The sequence below is a fragment of the Astatotilapia calliptera genome, chromosome 7 (genome assembly GCF_900246225.1).
Source record: "Astatotilapia calliptera chromosome 7, fAstCal1.2, whole genome shotgun sequence".
NCBI classification, from domain to species: Eukaryota; Metazoa; Chordata; class Actinopteri; order Cichliformes; family Cichlidae; genus Astatotilapia; species Astatotilapia calliptera.
The window spans coordinates 2,540,293-2,562,882 of record NC_039308.1 but is presented as its reverse complement, the minus strand read 5'-3'; the positions used below and the strand labels follow the sequence as shown (position 1 = coordinate 2,562,882).

The 22,590-nt window shown below is 43.4% G+C and overlaps 2 protein-coding genes across 2 annotated transcripts; both read right to left on the bottom strand.

Moving 5' to 3' along the window:
- Positions 1-299: 299 nt before the first annotated feature.
- LOC113027216 (phosphatidylinositol N-acetylglucosaminyltransferase subunit Y) lies at positions 300-807 on the bottom strand. Its single transcript, XM_026176836.1, has one exon. The coding sequence runs from the start codon at positions 789-791 to the stop codon at positions 579-581; it is 213 nt and encodes a 70-aa protein (XP_026032621.1). The 5' UTR covers positions 792-807; the 3' UTR covers positions 300-578.
- A 63-nt stretch (positions 808-870) lies between these two features.
- On the bottom strand, positions 871-2,467 carry pyurf (PIGY upstream open reading frame). The gene is made up of 2 exons (XM_026176835.1): positions 2,166-2,467; positions 871-1,102 (listed from the first exon to the last, which is right to left on the bottom strand). The coding sequence occupies exons 1-2, from the start codon at positions 2,366-2,368 to the stop codon at positions 967-969; spliced, it is 339 nt and encodes a 112-aa protein (XP_026032620.1). The 5' UTR covers positions 2,369-2,467; the 3' UTR covers positions 871-966.
- Between the last annotated feature and the right edge of the window lie 20,123 nt (positions 2,468-22,590).

The window sequence follows — 22,590 nt, the reverse complement described above, 5'->3', positions numbered from 1 at the left end:
CTTTCATGAGTTCAACATGAACTGTGGTAGAAAAACACATCTGAGGACGGTGTTGTGCAGCACGACTTAAAAGTTTTGGGTGCTCTGTCATGTTTGAGCTGTCAGGCAAGTTTGTCTGAGTTCCACTTTTAAATGTCAGCTTGTGAATTTTCTGAATGCAATAAAACTGAGACACACTGCAGATCACAGCACAGTCGATTCTGCACAAATGTAGTCTGTTATATATTCAAATGCATTCATTTAAAACGAGTAGATGTTCCCGTTTTGTGAAGTCAGGACTCAAGTATGGAAACAGTGGATTTGCATAAAGATTTTTATTATTTGCTCAGAAAATATACAGCCTTCTACTTTATGTGCAAATGATATCCAGGGGTTTGTTTAACAGCTGTATTGACTAACATACTGTGTCTCATACTCTAAATGAGACACAAAAATATTTTCAGCTTTAAAAAGCATCCATGCACCATCCGTCTTTACCTTCCTCCAAAGGGCTTAAAGAAATGAAAGCCACTTCAGCCACAGATGTTTTACAACTGTGTGAGGCTGGCAGCTCAACACATCTGTGTTGAGTTGCCAGCCTAGTTGTGCCTGAAAAGCTTGATCCCCATCCAGCTCCAGAGGTGGAAGAAGACGTAGACGGGGATGGTGACGGGCAGCAGCAGGCTGTAGAAGCACACACTGCTGCTGCTGGTGCAGCCCTGAGGGAAGTTCTCATCCACCGCCGCAGAGTAGAACAAACCAAAGAGGGACACTATGGGGACCAGTCCCACCATCACAGACAGGGACAACATGTTTGCAGATGGGCTCGGAGGTAACGCGCTGCCGGATGATGATGTGTGTTTGGTTAGAATGCCAAAATACAACTGAAAGAATCCAACACCTCAATTTTATTTAGTCAAACAGTTTTTTTAAAGCCAGCGTCCAGTTTGTTTTTGCTCAGGTCAACTCAAAGTGAAGGCTTTTCTGTTACTGTGCAGGTGTGTCTGAAGCATCTTTCCGAATGAGTCTGGCCTCCTGAGGGATCATGTTGGGAATGCCGTCGATGACGGGATAGGCAATGCCGAGCTCCTCGTTGATCAGCTCGTTGGTCTTAGGCTCGTATCTGTGGAGGAATAACATAGCAGAATAAGTCTTTCATAGCACTGAAGTGCTGACATTTCCTACAAACTGTGAATGCAGCAGCAGTAGCAGCTGTAGTTCATCTGAACTTAATAAAACCATGACACACACATGCAATGCTTGTTTTATGTTATCATATTTATGTAAGCATTTGCCCACAATGGGTGTGTGTAAAAAACACCAGCACAGATGTGCTCGTGTGCAGTCCTCAGGAACTCAACAACAGGAAGCTCGATGATCATTAATTTAAAAGTTTTAGGAGATAAACCTAAAATCTAAATCTGATCTCAGAGAACTTTTCAGAAAAAAGATTCAGTGGAGGACACAGACAGTACTTAAATAATACAATTTACTGACATGTATTACAAAGTATAAAGTTTGAGAAGTATATAGACATAAGGTCCTGAAGTCTGTAATGGTCTTTGTGGTGTTTAAGAGCAGGTTATCATCAGTCTATGGGGTCAAATTATGAACCTCCTTCCTGCTGTTTGTATCATCACTGTTGGCAGATTCCAACTGCATCATCTCATCTGCAAACTTAACAACAACCAAAACTCGTGGTTAACAGCAATCTGAGGGCGATTAGTGAGGAAATCTAATATCCAGGTTCATCTGAACTCCAGTCTGTTTGGTGATGGTGTTAAATGTTGAGCCGTAGTTCACAAAGAGCTTCCTGGCGTAGGTGTTGTGTTTGTCTATGTGAGTAAGGGGTTGTGTTGAGAGCCACACAGATGTTCAGCTAAATCAGATTCAGGCATAATTTCCATTTGTTTTCACAGATGTAAAGTATCTGCGAAGGCAAATGACAGACCCTAATAAGCCAGCCAATCAGCAAGTACATCGCAGTGTTGCGTCTTCAAACTGGACAAGAACTGAACAATTTAAAAGGCTCAAACTGTTTTACACATTAGAAAGTGCGTGTGAGGTGGTGCCGTTTGTCCTGCTAGAGAGCAACGCGGCTGAACAACAGGAACAGAAAAAAGCAGAATACAGTGAGAGTAAACCAGAGCGTGTAAATAACCTGAGCACAGGTCTGTGTGTGTTACCTGAGCGGTTTCTTGGACAGCGGACATACGAGGACCTCCAGCAGGGCGGTGTCGAAAGGCGGCTGCGCTTCGTCCTTCACGTCCGTAAAGCTCCTCACCGGCGCGGAGACGGCAGCTACCCTCCGTAATAACGGCGTGTTTCTCACATTACGCTCAACAAAGAAGGTTTCAGTCAGCAATCTGCTCAAAACATTCTTAAACATGACCACAAAGTGCCTACCGCGTCCAAGTCTCCTACAGGAAGCATAAGTACGCGTGTAACCGTGAAATCAGTCCGCTTCCTGTGACTCCCTGGCCCTTTCGGGTTTAAAATGTTCCGCTTTTTCACTTATTCAATAAAAATATCTACCACGCGCTTGCTCACATATGCAAACTAACATACTATATTTAACACGGTAGATACCACTGCTAGTCGTACATGTCATTTGGTGAACGTTTGTTCGCGCAGTTTCCACATTTGCCCGCATGGTGGCAGTGTTCCACTGTTAGTGCCCCAGTGTTAATTTCATTCAAACGTATTCTGTGTGTGGGCTTTGACCAGATGTGGAAATAAAATAATGACAAAACATACAAAGAAACAATAAACATTAAATGAATGTGAAAAGCACTGATTTGGTCAGCTAGACTACACACCACATCACCATAAGGAGAGATCTCTATGCTGCCCACCATACTGTGGTAAATATCCTTAGAATAATAAAAGTCACGGCCACCCTAACAGTGGCTTTAAGTGAAGGAAACTAATGTAGATACACATTTTGTGAATTTTGCAACAGTTGCTGTTTGGAGTCTGATTTCTTTTAAGCCCCGTAGATGTCCCAGGAATGATTTCCCAGCAGGTTAGAGCCATACAATATTAAACATTGTGGTAGAGCTCAGTGCCAGCCAGGGCAGAATGCATTCCCTCCCATCCATATGTCTGAAGATATTGCTCTGAGACTTTGTTGGCAGGGCCCCAACCAACTTGTTTTAAAACTGCTTCTAGCTGTAATAAAAAAAAAAAAAACACCCAGCGCGCCCCTGCGGGCGGTTTATCCTTCAAGCTCGGGTCCTCTACCAGAGGCCTGGGAGCTTGAGGGTCCTGCGCAGTATCTTAGCTGTTCCCAGGACTGCGCTCTTCTGGACAGAGATCTCCGATGTTATTCCCGGGATCTGCTGGAGCCACTCGCCTAGCTTGGGAGTCACCGCACCTAGTGCTCCGATTACCACGGGGACCACCGTTACCTTCACCCTCCACATCCTCTCGAGCTCTTCTCTGAGCCCTTGGTATTTCTCCAGCTTCTCGTGTTCCTTCTTCCTGATATTGCTGTCATTCGGAACCGCTACATCGATCACTACGGCCGTCTTCTTCTGTTTGTCTACCACCACTATGTCCGGTTGGTTAGCCACCACCATTTTGTCCGTCTGTATCTGGAAGTCCCACAGGATCTTAGCTCGGTCATTCTCCACCACCCTTGGGGGCATCTCCCATTTTGACCTCGGGACTTCTAGGTTATACTCGGCACAGATGTTCCTGTACACTATGCCGGCCACTTGGTTATGGCGTTCCATGTATGCCTTGCCTGCTAGCATCTTGCACCCTGCTGTTATGTGCTGGATTGTCTCTGGGGCATCTTTACACAGCCTGCACCTGGGGTCTTGCCTGGTGTGATAGACCCCAGCCTCTATGGATCTTGTACTCAGAGCTTGTTCTTGTGCTGCCATGATTAGTGCCTCTGTGCTGTCTTTCAGTCCAGCTTTGTCCAGCCACTGGTAGGATTTCTGGATATCAGCCACCTCCTCTATCTGCCGGTGGTACATACCGTGCAGGGGCCTGTCCTTCCATGATGGTTCCTCGTCTCCCTCCTCTTTCTTGGGTTTCTGCTGCCTGAGGTATTCACTGAGCACTCGGTCAGTTGGGGCCATCTTCCCAATGTATTCTTGGATGTTCCTTGTCTCATCCTGGACTGTGGTGCTGACACTCACCAGTCCCCGGCCCCCTTCCTTCCGCTTAGCGTACAGCCTCAGGGTGCTGGACTTGGGGTGAAACCCTCCATGCATGGTAAGGAGCTTTCTTGTCTTTATGTCAGTGGCTTCTATCTCCTCCTTTGGCCAGCCTATTACCCCAGCAGGGTACCTGATCACGGGCAGGGCGTACGTGTTGATGGCCCGGATCTTGTTCTTACCATTCAGCTGACTCCTCAGGACTTGCCTGACCCTCTGCAGGTACTTGGTGGTTGCAGCCTTTCTAGCGGCCTCTTCATGGTTCCCATTTGCCTGCGGGATCCCCAGGTACTTGTAACTGTCCTCTATGTCTGCAATGTTGCCTTCTGGTAGTTCAATCCCCTCAGTTCTGACTACCTTCCCTCTCTTTGTTACCATCCGACTACACTTCTCCAGTCCGAACGACATTCCAATGTCATTGCTGTATAACCTGGTAGTGTGGATCAGTGAATCGATGTCTCGTTCACTCTTGGCATACAGCTTGATGTCATCCATGTACAGGAGGTGGCTGACAACTGCTCCGTTCTGTAGTCGGTATCCGTAGCCAGTCTTGTTAATGATCTCACTGAGGGGGTTCAGGCCTATGCAGAACAGCAGTGGGGACAGAGCATCTCCTTGGTAGATCCCGCACTTGATGGTAACTTGTGCTATGGGCTTGGAGTTGGCCTCTAGTGTTGTACGCCACATCCCCATTGAGTTCCTGATGAAGGCTCTTAGGGTCCCATTGATCTTGTACAATTCTAGGCATTCCAGTATCCAGCTGTGGGGCATTGAGTCATAGGCCTTCTTGTAATCAATCCAGGCAGTGCACAGGTTGGTCAGTCTGGTCTTGCAGTCTCGGCTGATTGTTCTGTCTACCAGTAGCTGGTGTTTTGCACCTCTGGTATTCTTGCCAATTCCTTTCTGTGTCCCGCTCATGTATTGACCCATGTGCCTGTTCATCTTAGCCGATATGATGCCTGACAGGAGCTTCCATGTAGTACTGAGGCAGGTTATTGGTCGGTAGTTGGAGGGGACCGGTCCCTTCTTGGGGTCCTTGGGGATCAGGACCGTCCGGCCTTCAGTTAGCCATTCCGGGTGTCTCTCGTTAACTAGCAGCTGGTTCATTTGTGCTGCCAGACGCTCGTGGAGTGCAGTCAGCTTCTTCAGCCAGTAGGCGTGAACCATGTCGGGCCCTGGTGCTGTCCAACTCTTCATACTGGAGACCCTTTCTTGGATATCTGCCACTGTGATGGTTACTGGACCCTGTTCAGGGAGGTCGCTGTGGTCTGCCCTCAGATCCACTAGCCACTGAGTATTGCCGTTATGGGTTGCATCCTTCTCCCATATGCTCTTCCAGTATTGCTCCGTCTCCAGCCTTGGTGGTGCTGTTCTCTTATTGTTCCCTTGCCACTGAGAGTACACCTTTGCTGGTTCTGTGGAGAACAGCTGGTTTATTCTCCTGCCTTCTATCTCTCTGGTGTACCTCCTCAAGCGGCTGGCCAAGGCTGTGAGTCTTTGCTTGGCAGTTTCCAAGGCCTCAGGTATGGACAGCTTGCTGTATTTCTTAGGCACCTTATTTGTCGCACCTTTCTGCAACTCCGTTAGTTGGCTAACCTCCCTCCGTGCTACTTTGATCTTGCCCTCTAGCCTCCTTCTCCATGGAGGGTACTGCCCCTTGTGGCTGTTCAACTTGTAGCCAAGCATCTCACTGATCACTGCTGCCGTATTGTAGATCAGCTTGTTAGTGTCGGTAATCGTGGTTGTAGGTATTGCCCGTAGTGCTGCATTAACATCATCTAGCAGACCTTCTGAGGGTACTTCACGTAACGTACTTGCGTAGTAGCATTCCAACAACGCCCTGTTTTCGTCCCTTGCCCACCGATGCCTTCTTGTTCCAGTAGCCCACTTTTCGTCAGGGTGCCCTGGTTCCTCAACACCTGACGCGGACCTTGTTGATCCGGGCGACGTCCGAGCCGGCATGCCTTCATATTTATCTGTCTCGCTCATGTCTGCGGTAGGCTTGCTTAGCATAGGGGGTCTAGCCTTAGGACCCTTACTGGATACAGACGCCCCAGGCAGGAATCGAACTTGCGATCCTCTGTTCCAAAGGCGTGTAGTTTAACCACTACGCTATCCAGCTTTTATATATATATATATATATATATATATATATATATATATATATATATATATATATATATATATATATATATATATATATATATATATATATATATATATATATATATATATATATATATATATATATATATATATATATATATATATATATATATATATATATAATATATATATATATATATATATATATATATATATATATATATATATATATATATATATATATATATATATATATATATATATATATGGGCCTGCTTGAGAGGCATCCATCATCTCTAACACAGACTGAGGCTGAAATGATACTGAAAAAGGTCGACACCTGTTCAAGCCAAAATGCAGCACATGACTGGCTGATTGTCATTATTGGTCTTTAACAGCAAAGTAAAGCAGACATGTTGAAAATAATACAGAAGAAAATATGCTCTGATGTTCAAAATGTCCCATTTATCAAAGAGATCACACTAAAGATGTCTGCTGACAGCAGAAAAATCACTGCCTAATGAATTCTGGGGAACATCTGGACATGACCGGCATGCCACCAACATCCTGCTCTAAATGAACATTTCTCTTGAAGTGCTGATGTGGGTTCACAGAGCTGTTTGGGAGGAGCATGAGGTTATTTATACCATGAATGAACAGACTCAGATTTTAAAAGTTTGTGTTTTGCTTTAATAGAAAATAATCTCATTAAAAATCACATTGACATTTTCAGTGTAATACATCCATCCATCTTCTGGGTGCTCGACACAGAGCAGGGGCGCTGCAGTCTGAGTTGGCCACACCTCCCTGTGCCTCTCAGCCACCTCCTCCAGCTCCTGTGGGGGACATAATCTCTCCCAAAGACATGTTCTCTTATGTGCATCCTGGGCCGCACCCAGAATCTTCTCTTGCTTGGAAATTTTGGAAACACCTCACCTAGTCAGATACCCGAACCATCGCAACTGGATCCTTTCCATGTGGATGATCCACATTACTGCCGACACTGCACAGATCTGTCTGTCAGTCTCCTGCTCCACTGTTCCCTCACTCTTTGATGTGACACAATCAGAACTCCTACTTTTTCCAACTGAGACGTGTGGACTCAGACACTTGATGAAAATCAGAGAAAAACATTTGAGATCCTTTGACCACCCTCTGCCCTTTGGTTCTGGCTGTATTCCAACTTCATGGTGTCCTGGAGAGTCCGTGTACTGGTTAAATCTCAGAGTCTCAGTTTTTATTGTCTCATACATATTTCAAGGTATAGAAGCGTGTGCCCAACCCGTCTAGATATAGTCTTGTTTGGGAATATGAGGGATCTGATCCTCCCTGAAGGACTGTAGTGAGAGCTTGGCTCACATCGAGTGGCAGCTGGATTCTCCCACGGTGGGAGAATCATCTATTCTGTCATCAATTCAGTTCATAGGTTTTATGAATTTTTAAGGATAGAAATTGTAACAAGCAAACAAAGAAAACAAAAAATGGGCCAAGGTAATGTAGGAAGTAAAATAAATAAATAAAATAATGTTTTAAAGGTTCATTAACCTTTATGAGTGGGCCTCACTCATAACACATCATTCATATCTCTTAACCGATTTTCTGCGGTATTCGAAATATCTCGCTTTCACACTATATCCATTTTGAAATAACAGGTGTCAACACATCTTTGGCACAGTGGCTACAAAGCCACACTGGGGGGCTGGAGCTTATCCCAGCTGTCATCCAGCGAGAGGCGGAGTACATCCTGGACAGGCTGCCGATCTGCGACAGGACTAACACACAGAGTGAGACAACCACACGCTCTCACTAAGGCAAAGAGGCAAAGATACAACACCATTAGAAAAGACTATTGATTGTATGAGGCCAAGACTGTACAGGGTTTGGGTATAAATATAGAGGACGAGGAAACAATCTGATCTGAGGGGTCATGAGATGTTTTTTGGAAGAAGAGGAATTCCTCTGATCCTCCACAGATTATTTTTGATAATGATCACGTTTCTGTTTTTAATCTGGCATTTGTGTTTTCACCTGGAAATAACAGAGCACACACACACACACACACACACACACACACACACACACACACACACACACACACACACACACACACGTGGCACGGTCAGCAACAACACTCAGGTAGGCTGTGGCATTTAAATGATGCTCAGCTGGGCCAGAGTGTGATACAAAAACATCCCCACACCATTACATGGACCTGCTGATACAGGGCAGGATGACTTCGTGTTTTTTAACACAACATTCAGATCCCCAGGCAACGTTTTTCCGATTTGCTGTTGTCCAGTTTTGGAGAGTCTGTGTGAACTGTAGCCTCAGTTTCCTGTTCTTAGCTGACAGGAGTGGTCTTCTGCTGCTGTAGCCCATCTGCTTCAAGGTTTGACATGTTGTGCATTCAAAGATGCCTCTTTGCAACGCTGGTTTTAGCGAGTGCTTATTTGAGTTGCTGTTGCCTTCCTATCAGCTTGGAGCAGTCTCCCTATTCTCCTGTGACCTCTGGCATTGACAAAGTATTTTCACCCAGAGAACGGCAGTGCGCTGGATAGTTTCTCTTCTACAGACCACTCTCTGTAAACTCCAGATGTGGCTGTGCGGGAAAATCCCAGCAGATCAGCAGTTTCTGACGCGCTCAGGCCAACAGCCACGCCACATTCAAAATCACCCAAATCCCCTTTCTTCCCCTTTCTGATTGTTAGTTTGAACATCAGCAGGTCGTCTCGACCATGTCTACACGCCGGAATGCATAGAATAGCTGCCATGTGATTGGCTGATTAGATGCTTGCATTAATAAGCAGTTAAACAGGTGCAGGGTTTCTCAAACCTGAACATGACAGTGAGTCGACTGTACTCAGGTGGAGTCCAACAGAGTCCCTCTGGGATGTGGTGAAACAGGAAATGTGAATCAAAGAGCAGCAACTGTGTGATGCTATAATGCCGATATGGACGAAAACCTTTACAGCACGTTATTAAATTGATGCTATGAAGAATTAAGGCAAAGAGCCAGTCCAGTACGAGCAAGGTGTACCTCAGTGCTCGTCACAAGAAGACGAAGTCACTGGACTGTCTCTGACACCTGCACACTGACGTCTGAGGCATCATTCAGGAACAATGACACGATTTTACAGTAAAGTGATGAGTGGTGATAGTGGTCAGGCAGCGATGTTCTTGTACATGTTGATGTCTAATCTCAAACATAACCCGCTCCACAGTGTGCAGTGTAATCCATGCTGTTACAGAAGTGGACCTTCGCAGCACTGAAAACATGTTTAACGTGGAGTTACCTCGATAAGCCCCTAATCCTGCTTCATAGTACAGGTTCCTCACCTGGACTGTTTGCCTTATCGACTGCCTGCTAGCCTGGGTTAAAGATTTCGATTATGTACTTTTACTCTGCTCAACTTGTGCATTTAACTTCTTTCCTTTTGAATCTGTACAGATGCTGGAAAAAACCACCTAAAAATAGGAATAGTGTACTAGGAGTTTAAAGAAGGCATCTAAGAAGCCCCTTCTTTGCAAATGTTTTGCGTTAATATATTTTGTACTTACTGTTAGCTCACCAGTGCATTACCAGTGCACACACCATCTGTGCTTTGTTTCTCTTACAGTTTCCCGAGAGGCTTTGCATGCCTACTTCAAACAAATAACACTCAGTGACACACAGAGTGGAACTGCCAGAGAGTCAGATATAAGACAGAGAGAGATGAAAGTGTTGTTTGTCACATTTGAAAATTAAGTCTGAAACTTAAAGTAAGAAAGCCACAAGTTGTCAGGGCTAGTTGAGTTTTTGTTCGGTTTACTCCTGCCTGGAGAGATTGGGCAACAGCTGATCGATCAGAAGAGGACGAACCATGCGGCGTCTAAATCAGCTGATGTTTTGATATTAACAGCGAGCGACAGTAAATCCATCTGCTGAGCAAGCCCTGAGCTTCTGGCATGAAGAGTCTCTATTAGGCCAGTAGCTGAGGTGATCTTTGCAGCTGCCTTTGCCAGAATCATGCTGCTGCACATGCTGGGTGGCTGCTGAATAAAACATGCCTGTGCTTTGACCTCACAGCTGGACCTCAGCGACACGGTGGGCAGTCCTGATTTTAGACCCTCAATCAAAGCATCCTCTAAAGAAAACCTTGGAGTCTGATGTAAAAACGGCCTCGCGCTTCTCCGCTGACAGCACAGCGGCCTCACCAAAAGGCAGCGCAGACTTGGCAGTGAAGTTAACGGGTCCCTGCCAGAGCTGATACAACGCTAATAACTTCGAAGCTTTCTGGCCTGGGAAAAAGAGCTCTCGTAATCTCTCTACTCAACACGTCACCTTGAAGTGGCTAGCAGAATTAGACCTTCACTCCTGCATGCATAAGGTCACATTTCCCAGTTTGAAAGACTGGCTGCGACATATTTCACCAGAGGTGTGCGTTCTTTGTAAAGGAGATCCTCAGAGACAGTAAAGTCTCTGCAGTTCCCTGCGAGTGGGGGACAGAGCGGTGCTTGAAAGGCATCAAAGCGTGGGCCATTTCACAACTTGAACGATATCTTCTTCATCAAACCTGATCCTCCCAGCGATGGCTGACTGAACGTTCATCAATCCCACGCCTCCTCTGAACTCACCACAGCCACTCACCTGTGCACAAAAGTTCTCATTGATATCTTCTGTGGCTGCTTCAGACGGTCTGTCTTTTTACCGGGAGGAGGTTTAAGAGTGACGAACAGTGACAGACTCGGCAGAGCTTTCACAGCTCAGTGGTGATATATGATGCTTCTTTTATTTCTCACATTTTTTCCTCCTAAGTAGCTGTCATGGTGAGCGCACAGTTTTAAGAACGATACAGTGAATCCGTGAAGGCTGCACACCTTTAAACAGGCTTGCGTCACATAATGGAACACTTACGCTCATGCAGGGCTCTGCCGGGGACCCTGTTAGCCAGGTTCATTTTTTTTCGTGTTTTATACTTATGACTTTCATATGAGTATATGCACGCAGTCAGAAAGTTACTGTTTAAAAAGAGGAAGATGCACTCACTGAATGCTCACCGAGACAGCACAAGGGAGCGACTGAAGTGGTTTGTTTTAGTAAATCAAAAGTAAAGAACAAATAAAATCATAATTTATTTATTAAAAATATGTTTATTAAGATTTTTGATATAAAGAAAAACAAAAAACAAAACGGACAACACAACAGCACGTTATGAAACGGCTGTGTGGAGACGGAAGATGGCTGGACGGGCCCCTCGGACCCTCCAGCAGGAACAGACGGCTGAAGCGGTTCCTCGGACCCTCCAGCGAAGACAGGCTGCAAATCCTCTGGCTCATCACACAGGAGCGGTTCTCCAGAACCTCGAGCAGAAATGCCGTCCTGTGGCGAACGCAGCTGCTTAACAGCGAGCTCCGTCTGCTGCTGCGTTGGTGTGGGAAGAGAGAGAGATAGCAAGCTCGGTGGCTCTGACGTGCTCCCTCCACGCGGCTATGGTGTGGCTCAGATAAGTGTCCATGGAGAACTGATGAAGCTGGGGGTTGGTTATACTCATTGCCTCCACCGCGCTCAGTCCCACAGCCATAGCCTGTAAGCTATCAGCCTGAGCGATGCGGTTCAGCAAATCAACGACCTCCTTCATCTCAGTCTTAAAGTCCGAGGTGGAACAGTCTGCCGGGTCCATGTTCTGGTCGCGATCTTCTGTTATGAAACGGCTGTGTGCAGGCAGGAAAAGGACCCAAAGTGCAGACTTTAAACAGCTTTAACTCAAAAGGGTAACAAAACTGAGACTACAAACTAAGCATACACAGACAGATCACACAGCACGATAAGGGTAGATCACGACACAGAGAAACACAGGGCTTAAATACACAGAGGAGCAATCAGGGAATGAGAGACAGGAGGGAAACAGCTGGGACAAATCAGGGCTGACGAGACAAAGGAAGATAAACCAGATGCATTAACATGAGACAGACTTTCAAAGTAAAACAGGAAACATAACACAGAGACTTGACACAGCAACTATGGAACAGAACAGAAACCAGAAGGCACAACTCTGACAAAGAAACCAAAAGACTAGAAATGATAAATAAAGGCAAAAACCAAAGTACGATAATAATGAAAACTCTAAACTCTGGGTCAACGACCCAGGCACCCTAACACAGCAAGGGCAAAAAATTACACTGCATAGATACCACGTCAACACTGGCAAGATACAAAAATAAAACACTAGGGTGGTAGACCGAATTATCGATCAAAGAGGATTTGTTTTAATTAGTGCTGTCAGCGTTAATCTGGTTAAACTGGCGTTAACGCCATAGCCGCATTAACGCGGCAAATCTCCATTAGTGGATGCGGCTATGGCGTTAACGCCATTTTAACCAGATTAGTGCTGACAGCACTAGTTTTATTCCATGATCTAAAAATGGCTGCCACACATTAAAAAACTTACTAAGTTTGTCCTCTAATGTATACCTAATTCTCTCCATATGCAGTAGAGCAGTCAGTTCTGTCAGCCACATTTTGAATTGAGGTACAATGTCAGACTTCCAGAGAGTCAAGATAATTTTCTTAGCAATCATCATTCCAAACAGAATTGTAGTTTGTGCAGCAGAGCTGAGGTGTAACAAGGAAGAGGAGGATCCACACAATGCAGTTACTGGCTCTGGCTCTAATGTGCAGTTGTACATGTCAGAAAAAACATTTAAAGATATCCAACCAATAGTTATGCAATTTGGGACAAGTCCAGAATAAATGGGTAAGAGAGCCTTCTCCAAGTTTACAACGATCGCATATTAGACTAATGGACGGAAAAATCCTGTGTAATTTAGTTTGTGAAGCACTTTGAATTGAATTAACTGATGCCTTAGATTTATAGAATAAGAATGGATCCTCTCCCACACCTCATCTCCAATTAGCAAACCAAGCTCTTCCTCCAATGCTGTCTTCAAAAAGTCCAATTTAAAAGTCAAATACTCTGAAAAAGCGTTCGCAAAACCAGAGACCAGGTTTTTAGAAGCCGGGGAGCTCAGAAGGAGCTTAAAAATTGGCTCCTCCTCCGGAAGAAATAGAAAGTTGATGATACTCTGACGAACATAGTTTCTAATCTGTAAATCAGGGGTGTCAAACTCAAATACACAGTGGGCCAAAATTCGAAACTGGAACAAAGTCGTGGGCTAACATTAATATTTATTGAAGAAAAAATCTTCCTCCAGATATAAGAATGAATCTTTTGTTATGGACTCAAACAAGTTTTTCTGAAAAACTGAATATGGAACAAGCAAAGCCTAATACTAAACGATATATATATTAGCCGTATAATACCAGTAGGCCAGCTCTGATAGTAATTTGGCATGGCTTCGTGGGCCAAATGTAATTAGGCTGCGGGCCAAATTTTGCCCGCGGGCCAGAGTTTGACACCTATGCTGTAAATAATGGAAAAAATGTGACGCAGGGAGAGAGAACTTGTTCTGCAACTGGGTAAATGATGCAAATTGCCTGTCAATATATAAGACTTTAAGAGTAAATATACCTTTCTGTGCCTCAAAAGAGGCGTCTAAACATGAGGGTGGAAATGCATGATTACGATATATTGGAGTATGGATCGAAGTGTCTGGTAGTGCACAACCTTTTTTGATCTGACTAAAGATTTTAACACTGTTTGAAACAGAAATTATTGACCTTGGTTCACGGATTAGAAGATGAAAAAAGAAGAGCAGGAAGGGAGCCATTCTCAACCCCTTCAGTGCCAGTAAGCAAGAGTTCTAGCATTCGCAGCCCAATAATAAGACTGAAACCGTGGCAGACCAAGTCCCCCCTTAAGTTTGGATTTACATAGATGAACTTTTGATATCCTGTGAGTTTTATAGCCCCAAACAAATGGTAATACTACTGACCCGATCAATTTGAAAAATTGCTTATTCAAAAAGATAGGTACGTTTAAAAATAGATATAAGAATTCAGGGAGAGAAACCATTTTGATTGCATTTATGCGACCTACCATGGAAATAGGCAGGTCGCATTAATGTCCTTTTTCAGTTTTTCAACTTGTGCAGAATAATTCAACTTAAAGATCAATTAGAAGATCCTTAGGCAAGGCAACACCCAAGTATTTCAATCTGTCTGTAACTTTAAAAGGCAAAGTTTTCAAAAACTCAACTTCCAGATTTGCTGTCAAAGCCACGAACTCACTCTTCTGCCAGTTAATTGTATAACCCGAGATTTCCCTAAACGACCTCACCAGATCCAATAGTACAGGAACAGATCGCTCAGGATTTGACAAGATAAAACAAGAAATGTAGTGCTTGATTTTCCCCAATCGGACAGGGTCAATGGAGGGCTCATTCCTACTGGCTACTGCAAGAGGTTCAATAGCAATTGCAAAGAGCAAAGGGCTCAAAGGGCAGCCTCGTCGTGTCCCGCGGTGTAAAGAAAAAGGCGCTGATCTATCTTGATTAGTAAGAATGGAAGAAGTGGGATGCCTATATATCATATCAACCCATGATATAAACTGTTTGCCTAAACCGAACGTCTCCAGTACCCCACGCATATAGGCCCACTCGACCATTTCAGCATCTAAGCTCAGCACTGTGATCTTGGAAGCCGCCCAATGCCCGTTATACATAATGTTAGAATTGATCATTTATGAGAACCACAGACTGTATATAAAGAATGGACACAATACAGATCTGAAGAGTGAAGCCAAAGCTGAAGGTCCTGAAAGTCTGCAGTTCTTTAATGGCCAAAGGGCAGTTTGGAAAAAGACAGAAAAAATCCTTTACCTCCTCCATTAGAGACGGGACGCCTGACACCGACGCCTGTTTCACACCGCCAAATGTAGACTTTAAGTAATTTGATTACATGTAATTTTGTTCCATAACTACAATATAAAATGTTAAATTTAATGCTCAAAAGAAATTACTTGATTGATTTAATACAATTCACTATTAATTATTAAAATAAACATTTGATCTTGTGTATTTCAATTGCATTTTACTCAAAATTATGTCTTTATGCTTACTGAGGGTGAAAATAATTTTTTTGAGTGTAATGAAGCAGACTCGTTGACAACACTGTGCCGAGGCTTGTATCGCAGTGATCATGTGACTCGCTCTTTCATTTGTTATAACCAGAGGTGAAATGCTCCATCCTTCAGTTATTCATCTTTTCATCGGCCCAGCTTTGGCTCATATTGGAGCAGCCCTCATGTCAAAATGTGTGTAATCAATAAATGTTGCTAGGCAACCTGGCCTGTGACAGTAGCTGTTTAATTTACATCAAAATGACGTCCTTAGCATCCTTTGACATCCTGTTCTTTTAAAGCCCAAAATTCAGCATTATAAGCCCAGTTTAGCAAATGTCTGATGATGAAGTTTTATTTTAATTTTAACACATTTTTAACCTTTTTAGCCCACCATAGGCCCAAGTCCCGCAGACCTTATCTTTTTACATGCTGTAGTACCATTTTTGGGAGCATTTCGAGTTGCTATACATCAATATACCATTATATCCCAGACTTTAATATATGTATGCATTAAGTAAGTATGTAAATTGCAAAAAAGTGGAATAAACTACAAAAAAAAAGAAAAAATATATATTTTTACACATATTTCTAGTTACAGACATTTCGAGGTAGATCCGTCAAAACTGTAAATGCAAAAAAGTTGCACAAAATAGTTTCCAACTACAGGAAAATTATTTTGAGTGTCTTTATAATTTGACAGTTTACAAAAAAATCCAGCATGTACATCAAAATAAGCTCTAAGCCACCCAGAAACTATACAGCTGATCGGATCAGCAAAGTGTGTTTTGGATTATAATGTTTTTGTGGCTATCAGCGCTTTTTACACGAGTTTTGCAAAAAGCCATTTGTGGAAAGAAACCGCGACCTGGGAAGTTGAATGCATAAGATGTAAGTACAACTCCTCCGGTTTCATTTGCAAAAAAATTATTGCGCTAGCTTATGTGGTTGCAGTTACACCAGGATTTAAAAATAGTTATGCAAATTGGAGTGTGCCCACTCCGATGGGCTTAAAAGTTTTTTTTTTAACTGCCAGGGTCAAAATGACCGCTCGACACTTCTAGCGGTTAATACTTATAAGTTAATACTTATTACAACTGGCCACTAGATGTCACTAGAACGGTTTGTCTTTGAAGCTTTAGATAAATTTTTTTCTGATACCAGGAGACAGTCTCAAAGGCTTCACAAAGCGTCATGCGCCCATCTCTACACTGATGAATCCACGGACCCACTCGCTACTTTAAACATCCAGATGCTCACTTTATGACAGCGTCCATTAGAGTCAAAAAGAGGACAAACCACCCAACAGGCTTGCAGTGGCTTTTTTTCTCCATACCTCACTTGTGCACTTTTAAAATGTCAAGTGACAGCAAAAACACATCACATCCATCTTTTGCACACAGTCTATGGTAAGAACCAGCTTGAGTTTTAAACCACAGGCGTAATCATAAAAAAAATCTTTAAACGATTTTGACTGACCCACATTTTTTCACAGGACTGTTTAAAAGTTAAGACTTGGCTTTGGGGTTAAACTTTGATTTGGTTAGGTTGAGTTTAATGTAAATGTTTGGCACTTAATCATAATGACGAAACCTAGGAGGGTAAAAGGCTTGAAAATGTCAATGAATGACCTCAAAAATGTGTCAACCGTGTTTGTGTTTTAATGCATGCAGCAGTGGACCTGAGACACTCCTGACATGTGATGCTGTGCTTGTTCATGTTCACAGCACCACACGCTGACATAGATGCAGAGAACGTGGACAGACAGACAGAGATTCCTACAGTTATTAGAAACGAACCATAGTCTCAATTTCTTGTAATGCTAAATAATCCAGTTTCTGCCATATTAGCAAAGTAAAAGACTTTATTTGAAATTTTATTATCTCATTCTATTTGTAGGAATCCATTGGTCGGGTCCATTTCACACCGGCCTTGAAACTCAACTAGCTGAAGTTATGTGTGCCTAACTGCAATAATGACTGCACTTTAACAAAGTGTTAAAGTTAACAACTGCCATACACGGAGAATGAGAGGAAAAGTATAACGTATTCCTGAGCTCCCCCCATCTGGCCCGCAGGAGCTTATTCCACAAAATGAGAATCTTTTTGTGGAACCGAATGGCACATGAGAATTCAATGTCATTCCACTGTGGGTTTGAATTCTGATCGTTTCCTTTGCTGAGCCCAGGTTTTATCCAGTTAGAAACAGAAGATTAGGCCCTTTCCCTGCCAGGAGAGCTTTCATTTCCATGCTGAAATATCGCTGATGTAGCGTTGGCTCCTTAATCTGATAATCAGATCCCCTAGAACTTCCTCTTTTTTGTGCCCTTCTTGTCTCCCGTGGACCTTTAATCCTCCTCTCTGTTGCCCTTTTCTCCTCATTCTGCACCCCTTATCATTTCCAAGCATTTACTCCCCCCCCTCTATTTCCCTGCTTCCCTTTTCTTCCTGTACTTCTTCTCTCTTCCATTCAACACATTCGGCTGCCAACAAAGATAAAAAGCTAAGCTCTTTCTAATGCACCTGATTGATGGACAGGCACAGATCCAATGAAGCGTTGCCCTTCAATTAAGCCTCTGTGGTCACCTGGCAACAGTGTTAACGAAGTGTACCCTTCAATTAAGTCTCACCGGTTACTCAGCAGAAGCCTGAGCCAATGAGGCGTGAGCAAAGGTTGCTGCTAAGTCGTTAACGCTCCCTTCAAGGCCCCCGAGTGCAGCACTGGCTTTAATCACTCAGTCGCCATTTAGCGCTGTTGCACAGATGTGTGTGCGCGTGCGTGTGTGTGTGTTTATTATCACGCGTGCTCACGGCTCATTGGAGGTGCTCGTAACATCAAAGGCATTGATGTTACGAGAGGCTTGTTTATGAGGTGTTCATGGTAACTCCCCCAAACAATACAGGTGCAGGGCTTCGGCTTTTATTACAAGTCATCCTTGGAAATGCTTTATTGCTTCTGGAGGCTGAGCCTTTCTGGGGATCTCTGTTGTGCTTGAAGAAAGGGCCGTGTTAAAGGATGGATTCCTCTGTAGTGGAGATGCATCTGCTTCATAATGATATCTATTAAAAGAGGGGGAGGCAGTGCAGGAAAAGTGGATTAAAAAGAGGAGAGGATGGGGTCTGAGTGAGGAGGAGTGAGAGGAAGAGGGAGGCAGAGCGGCGAGGATAATGATAGGAGGCGAGAACGAGTGGGACAGAGAGAAAGAGTGAGTCCAGGCAGCTCATCGGTGGCCTCACAAGAGAGTGGGCTGCCGCCTGGAAGTGATAATTAGTGCATCCTCAGAGGCTGCAAGGCTGCACAGGGCCACTCTTCTGCCCCCAGTTTAGCTGCACTACAGAGGATAAACTGCACCAGTGAGGCTTTATTATCTTTGTCTTTGGTCTGGGTTGTTTTCCCCAGAGCATCATAACTTTGGAAATGATGAGAGCTTTCAGACCGTCATCAGGAGCTCAACCCTTCACTGAGATGGAGAAATATTTTTCAGACAGCTCTCTCTTCATTTCCAGATCTTGTATTTTTGTGACATCACAGATGCACTTGTCTCCTGCTTTTCCTTATTTTCTGTCATATTTACTGTGTTTCAACGTTGGATGTTCATATTCAACATGGACACCCTTTGAAATAATGTGATCAGTGTACGTACAAGTGATGCCCATGAGCCATGAGCTCAGGATCCAGACCACAGACAAGCAGCCTTCAGACGAGCCTCTGTTCTCTTTTTGCTCAGCAGTGGTTTTCTCTTTGGACTCCATTTTTGCCCGGTCTCTTTCTTATGGTTGAATCATGACCTCTGACCTTTACCAACGCAAGTGAGGCCTGCAGGTCTGTAGATGTTGCTCTGTGTTCATCCTGGTGGAGGAGTCATCGATGCACTTTTGGAGGAATTTTGGGCTTTTGGACAACATTGAAAAGTTATTATTTTGAACCGTGAACGATTTTCTAGTGGCGTCCGAGATAAAAAGCATTAAGGTGGAAATGAGTAGAAAATGTTCACTTTAATCATCATGTTGTCACCATTTATGTTCTTGCTTCCCTGCTGTCACGACTTTATCGGCAACCATTAATAGCTCAAATGAGCTTTGGCTCATTACTCTTGTAATACAGGAAATAGAGGAAAAGTTTCCACCACACACAAATCAAACTTTAGCTCCCTGGATGAAAGTTAAATCACTGCAGCAAGCCTAGATAGGCTTACTTTTTTAACTGTGAGGCTCTTTTTAAGGAGAAAATGCACATTTCTCTCAGAACCTTACTGAGGATGCAGTTTAGTTCTATATTGTCATTTTCAAGAGACAGGTCTGAAAGTGAAGCAGTTCAGTTATTCTGCAGTAACTGCTGCAATAAAACAGGTATTACAAACCTGACAAAGTCAAATCCCAGTGAAACCCCAAGTCCCGTCAAGCCCCAAAGTCCCAAATCCTAAAGAAGGTTTGAAGCTAGGTGTCAAATCTTAAATCAGGTCAAAGCTTCAGCAAATAGCAGCTGAGACGTAGTCAGGTAACCTCAGATCAGGTAGAACAAGTCCAAGCCAAACCTTGTCAGGGCTGGTAGCTTGTAGCTAGTAGCTAATGTAAAGTGACATCATAAACTAACTAAATAAAACCTTTTCCTACCTCTTTATATGTGAGCGAAGCCTTGAGATTGTCAGAGCCTTCCTCCCCTCACCCCAGCAGATGCCCCTCCCCCATCCCCGAGTCTGATTCTTCCCGTTAAAAGGAGTTTTTTCTTCCCACTGCCGCCAAATACTTGCTCACAGCAGGTTGTCCGATTGTTGGAGTTTTCTCTGTATTATTGTTCAGTCTTTACTTTACAATACGAAGCTTCGAGAGGTGACTGCTGTTGTTGGACTCAAATGACTTTTCACAGATTAACGTTAAATCAGAAACTTCTCTGCGTTTAGTCAAATAAAACAAAACTCATATTAAGGTTTCCACATATCTGTAGCTTTATGGTGACTCAGGTACAAGCCTAAACTAGCCTAACCCCAGGTGACAGTCACTGTGCAAATATATGAGTGATGCATGAACATTGCCGCGGTATTTGTTACCGACAAATTCATAAAAAAATAACTTTAAAGCTATCTGAACCCATCTGAAAATGTGCACTTTATTCTGCACCATGATGGAAAGCATTCTTGCTTTTCATAATGAGATTACTGTAAAGCCATTATACAGAGTGCTTTGCATACAGTATCGTTCATTTCCCTTGCTTAAAAAAATGGCAGCATGAAATATGAAATGTTTGTGCGTATTTGTGTGCATGCAAATGATGGCCTTTATGTGACAGTGGGAGCGTAAACAGCCGCATTACCGGGACTGATGTTAGCAGTGCTCAGAGAGTGCCGCTCATACATGTTTCATGATGTCAAACTCCAAGTTCAGCAGAGACACTGCTGCAGGAAAATGCATGGGCCAATGCAACATTTAGTAGGTGCAGGCACAAACTCGGTAAAGACATGAGTTGAATGAGACTTCAGTCTTTTGAGATTTGGAGTAGTTTCAGTTTACAGTACTTTTCCTCTCCACCTACACTACACACTCATAAACATACAACCTTAATTGTGTTTGTCATGATTGGGTATAAAAGGAGCATCCCCAGAAGGCTCAGCTGTTCACAGGCAAGGACGGGGCGAGGTTCTTGTTCTTGTTCTTCTTTGTGAACAACTGCGTGTGCAAATAGTCCAGCAGTTTAAGAACAACGTTTCTTAATGCACAATTGCAAGGAATCTTGGGATTTTTCTACTGTCCATAAAAAGATTCAGAGCTCTGCAAGTAAGCGGCAAGGCCGAATAAGAACACTGGATGCCCATGACCCTCGATCCCTCATTTGGCACTGCATTAAAAACCAACATCATTCTGTAAAGCTATTACTATGCGGGCTCAGTTAACACAGTTCATCGCTACATCTACAAGTGCAAGTTAAAACTCTACCATGCGAAGCGAAAGCCATATATCAACAACACCCAGAAATGCTGCTGGCTTCTCTGGGCCTGAGCTCAGCTGACACAGACTGACGTAAAGTGGAAAAGTGTGCTGTGGCCTGACGAGTCCACAAATCTTGTGGCAAAGAGGAAAAGGACCATCCGCACCATGCCCCTGTCCCAGCAGTGTTGCAGGCATCAAATTCAAAATGAGTGAAAATTTGCAAAACAACAATAAATCTGATCAGTTTGAACATTAGCCATATTGTCTTTGTAGTGTATTCAATTGAATATAGGTTGAAAAGGATTTGCAAATCATTGTATTCTGTTTTTATTCATGTTTCGCACGACGTCCCAACATTGGAATCTGGGTTGTACATCCTCAGAACAGCGTGCTGAATCCACTGAACAGTTTTCCATTCTTCTGAAAAGAAGACTTTATGTCACGGTTCCTTATTCATGGTGTTTACACACAGATTAAGAATAAAAGAACAATTTTTATTTAGACCTTTATGAATCAAATAATATTAGCTCAACAGTGTTTAGTGATCAATATCCATCACAAAAAAACAAAGAAAAAAATCACACAGTACAAGTTTAGCCATGAATATTTTTTTAATTTTTGGTAATTATAAATATCTGCTTTAAATACACTAACAAAATAGCTTGGACATTTTTCATGACTCGATATAGTAACAGCTTCCCAAAAATTGAGATACTTTGAAAATTTCAGGATCTACAAACCTGAGCCACAACGAAAACAAAAGATCAACAGAAGGTTTGGTAACCGATGCTACACAGTAGCTGATAGAAGATGAGCAGCTCCAGTCCTCCACGAGTTACCAGCGCCGCGAAACGCGTTACTGACACGTCAGCAAGCTCCGGCTGAAAACAAAAGATCTGAATACACAACAGCCAGATTAACAATTCGACTTCATCGTCTTTAGACAGCGTTGAATGATTGGGAGATTGACTGCAATGCACTTATATTTGATTAAAAGCTTCACAACAGTGTAAATTTCAGAGATCTGTAAACGCTGCACATGATTCAGCAGAAGTAAACACACATATCCAATCAGCAAAGGTTCATGTACTCTAATGTAAAGAAAATAGAAAATACCCTCACATGTATGGAGTTACATTTGTGCCACAAGTCAGTGCAGACCTGATTTTTGCCATGTGACAATCAATCTACTTCTTCCTATGCTTAGAGTTGAAGCACAAATGACTCTCTGTAAGTCAGAGCAGCATCTGCTGTGCTGATTAACTACGCGTATGTGGGTGCCAGTTTCCTCCTAAGGGTGAGGGAAGGATACTCTTCTTTGTTGGTACAAGTTGTTGCAAGCATCGTTTAGCTGTACACACAATAGGTGTCGAGAGAAAGCCACCTGCTCCCGGTTCCCTTTGTTCTTATTAATAT

What these genes read in the sequence shown, in the direction of transcription:
- LOC113027216 (XM_026176836.1), bottom strand. Translation starts at nt 791, where the DNA reads ATGTTGTCCCTGTCTGTGATGGTGGGACTGGTCCCCATAGTGTCCCTC.
- pyurf (XM_026176835.1), bottom strand. Translation starts at nt 2,368, where the DNA reads ATGTTTAAGAATGTTTTGAGCAGATTGCTGACTGAAACCTTCTTTGTT. An exon ending in CTGTCCAAGAAACCGCTCAG is followed by an intron (nt 1,103 to 2,165) that starts GTAACACACACA and finishes ATTCCTCCACAG; the next exon opens with ATACGAGCCTAAGACCAACG.